The sequence below is a fragment of the Apis cerana genome, linkage group LG1 (assembly GCF_029169275.1).
Source record: "Apis cerana isolate GH-2021 linkage group LG1, AcerK_1.0, whole genome shotgun sequence".
NCBI lineage: Eukaryota > Metazoa > Arthropoda > Insecta > Hymenoptera > Apidae > Apis > Apis cerana.
This window is the reverse complement of record NC_083852.1, coordinates 4,074,337-4,086,155: the sequence shown is the minus strand read 5'-3', so window position 1 is coordinate 4,086,155 and position 11,819 is coordinate 4,074,337. Positions and strand designations below refer to the sequence as shown.

The window sequence follows — 11,819 nt, the reverse complement described above, 5'->3', positions numbered from 1 at the left end:
ATTAAATATTTCTGATTTAAAAGATACCTCATTCTAATATTTGATAATATTAAATATTTATTATTCAATGTGTTCAATTCAATCAGTTTAAATCAATATATATATATATATATATATATATATATTTGATTTTTTTAAATATTAGTATGAATGATTTATATTGAATAAATTATGGAATAGGTTGATAATTTATTTAATACATTTTTTTAATTCATTCTTAATGAATAAAAACTTAAAAACAATATTTTAATTAATCGCTAATATAAATGAATTTTTGCTAATTTTAAATTTATAAATCTAATCAATAAACAATACAATTACAATATAAAAAAATCATCAAATAATGAAAGATTATTAACTGTAATATTTTTTAATTTAACCATATTGATTTTATTACTTTCCTCTACGTAGATAATTTACTTACATAGTATTTGTATATGTAGAACATATATATTCCTCCTTGAGATTATGATGTCGATATAAAAAATCCCTCTTCTATGCCTACCATCTTTACCATTCTGGTAAATGAATAGTCGTAAGAGAAACGGAAAGAAGACTCATTGTAAAAAGCTATCTTTCCGCCCCTCGTCCTATGCATCCCCTAGAAGGAACTTACAATTATTTCATCTTATTAGTTCACGAACAATCAATATTTTTGCAAATTATATTTTGCGAATTCTTAAATTAATATATATATATATTTATAATATAATTAATAAATTTATAATATTCATTTGAATTATTATTAATTTATTTATAGAGAGAAGTGAAAGAAAAAAATATTGAAAAAATTTTGCGTTAAAATAAACACAAATAAATTTGTATTTTATATTCATCTTTTAAAAAAATTTAATAATATTATATAGTCTTAATGTCTAATATTGTTATAATATAATTAAAATTTATCAATATTTTTATGATTAAAATATGTACATATACTTATTATTATATCTATCTACTAAATTTTGAAACATCATTATCATTTCCATTTTTTAAAATCATGATATATCTTTTTTGTAATTTTAAACTAAACTTCTAAAAAGTTAAAAAGTAAATAAACAAGAAAGAAATTGAAAAATGTCGAAAGATCAATTACGTGTACAATTTGTTTTCTTACCATTACCATTTCTCACGATTGCGGTGAATGATTCTTCATTTTTTGCTATCCAACGGCATCATAGTTCTTTTCCTAGTCTAGTCTGCTACTCTTATTTTTACCAGCCTTATTTTTACGCCTGTCCACCCACTACTATTACTATTGCCCCTCTACCTTTCCCGCCCTACTATTCCCACTCCATTGGCCTACCTTTTCCGCACCAGTAGAAATAGAGAGAAAGATTTTTATTCTCGTAAATGGAAAAACCAGGGTAGAGAGGGAGGTTTTGCTAGCCAACCGCTGCTGTGAGCGAAATTTTTTGCTTCGCCCTCGTCGTCGACAAGCTCGTCGAAGGGTAAGTTAGGAAAGACGGGGTTGAGAAGTTTGTTGAAGTTTATCTTGCAGAATTATAATGTTCATCTCATATTTTTTATTTACGAAAAATTTATTTAAATTATTGAAATTATTAATTTATTAATATTAATAAAAATTTATTGAAATTATTAATATAATTTATTCATTATTAATTCATAATTTAAATATTTTAAAAAATTAAAATAAGAAAATTTGTTTTTGTTAAAAAAACGATGAAATAATTAATATATTATTATATAAAGTAAGAAATATTAATAATTAATAATAATAAAATAGATCTAATTTTAAGTAAATAAATATGTAATATAAATACTATTCATATTTTGTTCTTTTCAAAAAAGAAAAATTTTTTATATTATATAACAGTTTTTTGTCTATTTTTTCAATTTATTACTTAATGAATTTTCATGTTTATATTTTTTAAATATATTACTTATGATATAATCTGATATTTTAATCAATGTTAATAGCTTGAATTTTTATTAAAATTCTCTTGTTATAAAACAATTTTTTAAGTTCAGTTTATAAATATTCACTTTTATATTTAATCTTCTATTTCTTTTTTAACAAATAAATTGAGAGAAAAAATATTAATATTAGATTTATGAAATAATAATATAATTCTTTGGGTATACATCATATGCAAATTTTTGAAACCTGAAAAATAATTCAAAGGATTATGGAACATATGATAGTCAACTTTTTTTCATTAGAACTTCTTGCTCTCAACCCATAGGAAAATAGCAAAAAATAGTAAACTACATTTTCGACGATGAAATTCGTGAAATTTTATCAAGATATAATTCAACTTTCTTCGATTGAAAGATATATGAATAAAAAATATAAAAAACTATTTTCATTCATTTTTCTAAAGTATATTTTATATTTATATGATTATATATTCTATTGTAATAATTAGAATTAAAATCTAATTATTATCAGATTATTCATCGATTTTATATTATATTCATTTATATTATATATTTGCATAAAATTATTTAATTTAGATTTAAATTTTAAATATAAATATATATTTATATATATATTTTATATTATATTATTATTATATATTATATATTATATTATATATATATATTATATATATATATATATATATATATATTATATTATATATATAATATTCCTTTATTATGTTTAATAATTATGTTTTATATTATTTATATTATTATTGGATATAATTAAAAAAGAACTTTTTTTTTCAATATTTATAATTCTGATATTCTAAGTCTTTTATAAATGTGAATGGCAGTAAAATTAGTATAATGACTGATAATTAAAAACTAATTAAACGGCAATATTCAATATTTAAGTTCATACTTAATACTATACATAATTTTGTTACATCATTCTTAAAAAAAAATATTTTCGCATTATCACTTACAGATTATACATTTACATAGTACATTGTTGATTATTTATCAACTTTTATATATATTAAAATAAATGCATAGTCATATTAAAAAAAAGACATTCAAATATTTAAAATAAATATTAAAGTCATATTTGACATAAACTATCAATTATTATATTATCATTATAAAAACTTTCTAGGAACTCGTAAACATTCAATTAAAATTAGTAATATATGAAGTCTTAAAATATTCAAGCGTTTATACGAATTTTTATAAAATATTCGTTGGATTACAATGGTAAATAATCTATTTATATTATGTAATTTTAAAAATGCAATTTTCGTAACAAGCACGCAAATAAATGGAAGCACGCAAATAATATAAAATCATACACAACCATATTCGTACCATACTTGATTGCCTGTTTTTGAATCTTTATCCACAGGCGTTTCCATCATTGTTTCCTCTTGTCCTACATTCTTCATTCCGCTATTATTAAGATTTTTTGATTCATTTATAACTGCTGATACTTTATTGTATATCAGAACCGGTCGTGGTTCTACTTGCACTTCCGATCTTGAAGTTTGTTCTAATAATATAGAACGTCTATCGTCTCCCTGTTCCTAAAATAAGTATTTATAAAAGAACTATTTTACTAAAAAAAAAAAAACTCATAGAATTATAAATTAATAAATTCGTACATACTGGTAATGTACTTGATGGTGGTGGAGAATCATCAGTATAATATACTGTTCTTCTAGTTCCTGGATGACCAAGAGACAATGCATCCGATCCAAGACCTCTAGTTGATCCTAAAATTAATTATAAACATTCTTTATTAATAATATTTTTATTTATTTATTTATAAAAAATCAAATAATATAAATAAATAAGAAATAATTTAATAATTGTTCTTTATTTTAATACATGAAATGTAGTTTATTGCAGTTTATTATTACTATTAAACAACTTATATATATTTAAATTACATTTTTACCTGCTATGCGATGATCTTCTGTACTAGCATCGGAATCATTTCCACCAGATTCTGATTCATAAGTTTTTCCTTCTGAGTGTTTGGAATCTTCCGCCCAAGATCGTCGATTCTAATTTATAATTTATATATAATATATATATATATGTATATATAATTTATATATAAAGATCTTATAAAATTTTTTGATATTTATATTAAATATTTATATTTATGTGCGTCAATTGTTCACCTTATTAAGGAACTCAGACCCAACTTTCCGAACTCTTCGCACAAAATTAGCTCCAAATCCTTTTCTTTAAATATAAATATAAAAATATATATATATACATAAAAATTTGTAAAATAAATAATTAAAAATAATTAAAAATTTATATTTAAATCTACAAAAATACTTACTTTTTTGGAGTGCAACTTTCTAATTTTCTATAATGTTCCATAATCTTATCTTCCAATTTTTCTTTTTGCCTATATAGATGATTCACTTTATCCCTATAATATTTATTATTAATATATATAATACAATACATAATAATACAATAATATAATAGATAATATCATATCATATAAATATATTAAATAATATTTTTATTATTAAATTATATATGTAAGTAATATTTTTAAAAATTAAAATTTTTTTAAAAAACTTAAAAATAATTACTAGTATATTTATCAAATTTAATAATGTAAAATTTTAGTTTTTTAAAATACTAACGTGTACATTTTCTCTTCCATATGATAATGTTCTTTATCTTCAAGTGAATGAGTTAAGAGTTCATGATATTGACTAAACAATAAACTAATATGATCCATTAATGATCGTCTATCATTATCTAAGCCGGAATTCATATGTAATAGCATCTAATAAATAAAATATAATATAAGATAATAATAAATATATGTTAAATATAACATTATATAATTCAATATTAATTTGTACCTCACATCGTTGATTTAATGTATTGATTTGAAATTCTAAATTCGAACATCTTTCATCTCTGCTGCTAAGTTCACCTTGCATTTCTGTTAATTTTAAACTTAATCGATTTGTTTCAATTTTATTTTTCCGATAATCTTCCTGTAAATTTCTATATTCCATTTTCAATTTCTCTGTAGCAGTGTACAAATTTCTAAAATCATCCTAAAATAATTAAGAAATTAAACTCCTAATATTCATGATCTATCTATCTTTTTATATTTATTTAATACCTTGAGTTTTGAATGTTCTCCTCTTAAATTATTTAAACTTTTCGCATCACTGACCAATGATTCTTTTTCAGTTTGCAATATCTTATTTCTTCCTTTTAACCCTTCATAAGATTCGCGTAACATTCTAATTTCATTTTTTACATCTCGTAAATTTGATTTCAAAGCATCATGTTCATGGAATAAATTTTCATATTCATTATTTAATTGTTCATGCAATGATTGCAAAGTGACTTGATCATGAAGAAGTTGTGTGTGTGCTTGTTGTTGTGCGCTTCGTTCTTTTAATAACTAAATTAAAACATTTAATAATAAAGATTTAAAAATTTATATAATATCAATATAAAATTATTTAACTTCTTTATCTTTTAATATCTACAGTATAATATATAGGTATTAATTATACATATAAATATATATAATACATACATACATACAAAAAAGTTGTAGTAAACATTAGATATAGGTAAAGTTTAATAAAATATATTTACCTCTTCTTTTTCAGCAACAAGTTGCGAATTTGCCAATTGCAATGCTGTATGTTGTGCTGTTAAAGAATTATTTTGGGATTGTAATGTTGTTATCTGTACTTGAAGTTTCGCATTTTCAGATAAAAAACTTTCTGATGCTGTTTGTGCAGTAATTAATTTCATATTTAAATGTTCTTGTTCTTTCTAAAATAAGAAAATTATATTATAAATTATGTTCCATAATGATAAATATTTTTTAATTATTTTTTAATATATTTTTCTTTTTTTTTTATTAATTATTTTTACATACTTTAAGTGATTCTACTGTCGCTTCTAATGTATTATGAATACTGCTAGTTACAGTATTTTCGGAATTTATAGACTCAGGTACTAATTTTTCATTAGAACAGGAATTATTTGATTTCAATATATAATCAATAACCTCCGGAATTTGTGCAATTCTGTAATTATTAAATATTAATTATTAATTTAAGATTTAAAATTTTTATCAATTTAAGAATTTTAATTAAAATTTAAAATTTCATTACTTTTTAATAATATTATCCAATGGAAGAGATAATAACATATTATCACTGAGACCAAGCTTTTCTAAAACTGTACATAGTTGTTGAGTATTCAATTTTTCAGCTACTAAATTCGACTGTAAAATTTCTAACGTTTCCCTATCGATCGCCGCTCGTGAATCTAATTCTTTACTAGATCTTTCAATTTCTTGTAACCTGTCAATAAACAAACATTTCTTTATTATTAAAAGAGCATTTATCTGGAAACATATAAACATTCCAAAAAATATGAATGATATTTAAATAATATTGACAAAAATGTTTTAGATAAAAATTGTTTATCTGATGATCGGATGTTCAATTTTATTTGATTTTGGTATATTAAAAAGCTTTATGAATTATGTTTAAATTTTTAAATATGAATCTTTTTTTTTGAAAACATTTTGATATCATGCTACAAGATAAAAAAAATCATTAAAAAATTTAAATATAATTTTCAAAATTAAATAAATATCCGAATATATTTATCTTGAAACCTCATAACTTATAACTAAAACATTTTTTTATTTCATCCATATTTTTTGAAATATTTATATATTAGCAGATAAATCACATATCCTGTACATATTAATTGAAATATTTCGTACCTTGAAATTTGTGTAACAGAATCATGAAGTTCCTGTTCAAGTTGTGTTATTTTTCTTTCTAAAACCTCAATAGTATTTGTTGCTTTATCCAATGCAACATCCTTATCCTGAAATTTATCTCGCTAAGTAAAATTTAATTTAATATTTCATTTATCATAATTCATATTAAAATTAAAAATATAATTTTAATTTAAATAAAATAATTTAAAATAATAAAAATATAAATTAAAAAAATAAAAATATAAATTATTTTAATTAAATTAAAAAATTATTAAATTAAATAATTAATTTAAATAAAATAACTAATCATTTTTATAATAATATTTTATAAAATTCATACTTCTATCGTTTCTCGATATCGATGAATATCGCGTTGTGCTATATCTTTTTCTTTTTCTACTGCCACAAGTTTTGATTCAAGATCAAGACATTTAGAATTAATTTCTTTTATATTATTTTCGATAATTTTTAATTCTTCAATTTTTTGATTCGCAAGTTCTAAACTACGTTCTAAATCATCTGCTCGTCTTTGAACGCTTTCTAATAAAGATTGAACACGTTGTTTTTCTTTCACCGCTATGTCATAATTTTTTTCCAATTCTATCATTTTTGTATGTTGAGTCTAAAAATTAATAAATACACAAAATAAAATATTGAACATAAAAATATTAAGATGATATAAAAAAAATTTTCATGAAATACTTGAAATTCTTGTTGTTGTTTCTCAGATGATGCTCTCTGATTTTTTAATGAATTTTGTAATTTTTTATTTTCCTCTAATGCTTGTTTCCATACTAATTCCAAGTCTGAATTTTGTTGAGTCAATCTTTCAATATTGTCATTTAATGACTCAATTTTTAAAGATAATTTCTTTTTTTCTTTTTCTAATTCCAATACACGAGATGAATTTTCATGAAATGAACTTTCTTTTAAAGAATCTATTAAAGTAACCAATCGACGATTTTCCAATTCTAATTTTAGAGCTCGTGTTTGTGCATTATTTGTTAATTGTTCAGATAATCTGTTATCAGCATGTGCTATATAAAATATAAATATACATTATATATTTATGTATGATAGAAAAATAAAATATTATTATATATTAAAAATTATTTTTTTTTATTACCTGGTTCTTCAGAATCACTTATAGAGCTAGATAAGGCAGCTTCATTTGCAGCAGCTTTTGTTAATTTATGCAATTGAGTATTTTCTTCAACTAATTCTTGATATTTTTCTTTATCAGCCGCACGTTCCTTAAAAATTCAAAAAAAAATTAAAAAATTAAATTTATCAATGCATTTTGATCTTTACTTATAGATTTACATACTAATGCCATGTCATTCAATAATTGTTTGTATTTAATAATTTCAGATTCAAGTTCCAATACTTTATCCGCCCTTCTTCTCGATGAATTTAATTGATCTTCAAGCATTTCTCTAGTATCCATTAAAACTCTAAAATAAAAAAATATTTTGTGTAAAAAAAAATACATTTAAATTATATGTAAAAAGTTAAAAAAAAATATATGACTATATACCTATTATCTTCACGTAATTCCTCTATACGTGTTTTATAAAATTCTATATCTGTCAGTTTCTCTCTATATCTTACTACTTCTAATTCCAATCGATCAGCACGATCTGCTCTTTCAATTACAGCATCTAATTCATCTCTATAAGATTTTGCTGTGCGTGCTTCATGCATCAATTCTTGATTCTAAAAAATAATAAAAATATTACAATTATAGATTTGTAATATTATTACTGAAGATTACTTACTAAATATATACTAAAAATAAACAATAAATAGTTAGACTTTAATACCACATTTGCTATTCATGAAAAAAAATTATAAATTATTAAAATATAAACATAGCTCTCTTATTTATCAAAATATAAATACTTCTTGTTTAAATTAAAATTTTACGTTATTAGAGAATTATTTTACGTTAAATAGAAAATTATAAATATTATCATTTTTTTCTATTATAAGTAAACAATATTCTAACAGATGTTCTGACATTGAAAATAATATGAATCATAATAAATTAGTCTTTACTTATAGTTTGTGATATATAATAAATATGAATTCGATTGTTACGTCGCAGTAGCGACATGGTGATAATAAAATTGACTAAAAGAATTAAACATTTATATTAATGCTGCAAAATAATAAGTTAAGAACTTTAAAATATCTTTAATAGTTTTTAAAACATTAATTTTAAAATAAATATATATTTACAAAAAGAAAACATTTTTAATAATTCAAAAAGTAAGTATTATGTATTCTTATAACATTATTTATATAATTATATAATTATTTAAATCAAAAAAATATTCGTATTTCAAAAAGAAAAAAAATGCTCAAATTATAGATTTATTTATAATCTTTTTCCATTCTTATGAAAAGCAAAATATAATATTGAAATTTAACTATTTACTTATTTTATTAAATAATCAATTCATTTAGTTTATTTTTTTATATATATAAAAAATAATATTGTACCTCTTGCTTTAATTTAGTTACTAATATTTTATGATACTCAAGTTCTTCTTTACATTCCAACAATGCTTCTGTTTTTTCTTCTCTATAAATAATAAATAAATAATTAACAAAAGAAAGAATATATGAAACATAAAAATAATTAGAAATATTATATAATTTGCTATGTCATTAAAAAATTATAATACATACAATTCTTGACGTTGTTTTCTAACTTTTGATTTCCAATCAGCCAATTCAACTGCATAATGATGATTTTCTTCTCGTTCTGATTTAATAACAGGATTAGATTGTTGTACTTTATTTATTTCTTCAGCTTCAACATTAATTGATGAATCATTTCTTTCAACACTTTCATTTATAATAGTATCTCTCCATTTCTGTTAAATAAATAAGATATTTTACTAATGTAACACGTAATAGTATTGATATAATTACCTGACGATATAAATCTAATTCTTGAGACATATTTTTTATTTCTGTAAATAAATATCCCATATTTACATTCTCCATTGCATCTTGAGTGATAACTATATCTTGATGATCTGTAACCTAATAAAATCTCAAAATATTTTATTTGCAAAAAAATAAAAAAAAAATAAAAATAATTGAATAACAGAAATTAAAAATTTTCAAAAACATACTTGTTTAATACATTCTACTATTGCAAGCTGAGTATCAACATTTAATGTTTTTATATTTGTAATAAATTTTTCTTTATTAGGACATTGAACAGCACAACCAAGGAGTAATAATAATAATAATTTCATTTCAGCAATATATAATTGTGGTTCTTTGCCTAAGTTCACAGTATCTGGTAACTTTAGAAGTAAGTGACCTAATTCTTCTTCATAAAATTGTTTCATATTATCTACAATAACTTTTAAATTTTTTGTGCGAATTAATGGATTTCCTTCTGGAGGTATAACTTCATTATATAGTGGTTCTGGATCTCTATAAAATATAAAATATATTAATATAAATATAAAATATAAAGTATAAAATTTCTATAAAATTTTGTAAAATATTTAAATATAAAAATTTAAAAAAAAAATAGATATAAATTAAAATGATTAAAATACTTACATTTGCAAAAATACATTGTGTAATAATACACCACCCACTAAATCATCATAACTAGTCAATGAATTAGGATCCTCTAAGCAACTAGCAAACTATTACATAAAGAATATATTTAATTAATAATTTGGATATTAATAATTTGAATAAAATATATTAGATTTATTATATTAGATTTATAAAATTGACTTCACATTTAATAATTATTTAAAAAAACATAGTTTATAGCATAAACAAATAATAAAATTTTAGAAAAAAAGAAACTTACCCATGTTACTAAAGGCCCAGACAATAAATCATCAATTTCAGAAGATGCCATTTTATATACTTTTACATTAATATATAATAATTAATATTATCATTTCTTTTTATAAAAAGAAAATTTCTATTTATTTAAAAATTTAATATAATAATATATGATGTAAGAAGTAATTTCATTAAAAGAATTATTGAATTAGAAATTATATTTATGTATAATAAAATATGTAATAAAATAAATTTTAAAAATCAGATATGATTTATAGATTTATAGAATATGCAAAAAGATTTGTTTTATAAAAATAAATATTTTTTTCTTTGTTTCTATTTATTGCAATTATATATTCACTTGCATTTACTATGTATATATGAATATATTATATTATTAAAGAATTTTATAATTTCAAATAATTAACTATTCTTCTATAGTTAATTTCCAGCAACGATAATTAATTTTAATAATTAATAATTAATTTAATGTTTCGATAACTTTACGATATTTAATTTCATCTATTTTTTTATGTTTATTCAATATTTCATGTATATTTTACTACACAAAAGAAAATATAACTGTACACTTTTATATCCTTATTTAATGTAAAATATATTAATTATATTTTATACGAGTTATTTAATATCTTATCACTATTTGTTGAAGTACTTGAAGCGTGTAAAACAATATAATACAATTTTTAAGAACACTTTGCATTAATAGGCGAAAAGATTAAGAGAATCAAATGTACATGTTCAATAATATAAACAAAATCTACATCTTGCAAACTAAAGAAACATGTATATACAAACATGACTGATTTGACGCCGGCTCAAAATTGTCTGCCTTTTTGATTGGTCAACATAATATATCAGCGTACTCTAACGGATGCTATTAGAATTAGGAATAAGTTTTATATAAGTTTTCAAAAAATAAAGAAAATTTTCTGTCTTTGATAAATGATATTTTTATTAGATTATATATTTTTTAAATTTTAAATAAATGATCTTTTCATTATTTTAAAATTATTTGAAATTTATAAAATAATTAATTAATTTATAAATATATATAAATTAATTAATTAACTTAAGCAAATTTCATAATAAATAAAATAATTTAAAAATTTTTAATTAATTTGAAAATATGTCTTTTCATTTATATTTTAGAAATTTAATTATAGATGAACTGTAAAAAATTATTTAAATTAAATAATAAATATTGTTTAATTAGAATAAATAACATTTTCTTATTTAGAGCAAATATTATATTATAAAAATTGTATATATAATATATATATATTTG

At 20.3% G+C, this 11,819-nt stretch overlaps 1 protein-coding gene across 1 annotated transcript; it reads right to left on the bottom strand.

Annotated features, from left to right (window-relative positions):
* Positions 1-2,780: 2,780 nt before the first annotated feature.
* LOC107994695 (protein Daple) lies at positions 2,781-11,509 on the bottom strand. The gene is made up of 23 exons (XM_062079363.1): positions 10,536-11,509; positions 10,274-10,362; positions 9,832-10,141; positions 9,626-9,739; positions 9,380-9,567; positions 9,191-9,272; positions 8,223-8,401; positions 8,013-8,139; positions 7,812-7,938; positions 7,388-7,722; positions 7,026-7,307; positions 6,686-6,792; positions 6,063-6,254; positions 5,825-5,975; positions 5,536-5,718; positions 5,048-5,335; positions 4,779-4,979; positions 4,554-4,699; positions 4,238-4,330; positions 4,071-4,134; positions 3,842-3,950; positions 3,550-3,656; positions 2,781-3,467 (listed from the first exon to the last, which is right to left on the bottom strand). Exons 1-23 carry the CDS (start codon positions 10,584-10,586, stop codon positions 3,231-3,233), a joined length of 3,762 nt encoding a protein of 1,253 aa, XP_061935347.1. The 5' UTR covers positions 10,587-11,509; the 3' UTR covers positions 2,781-3,230.
* Positions 11,510-11,819: the final 310 nt, after the last annotated feature.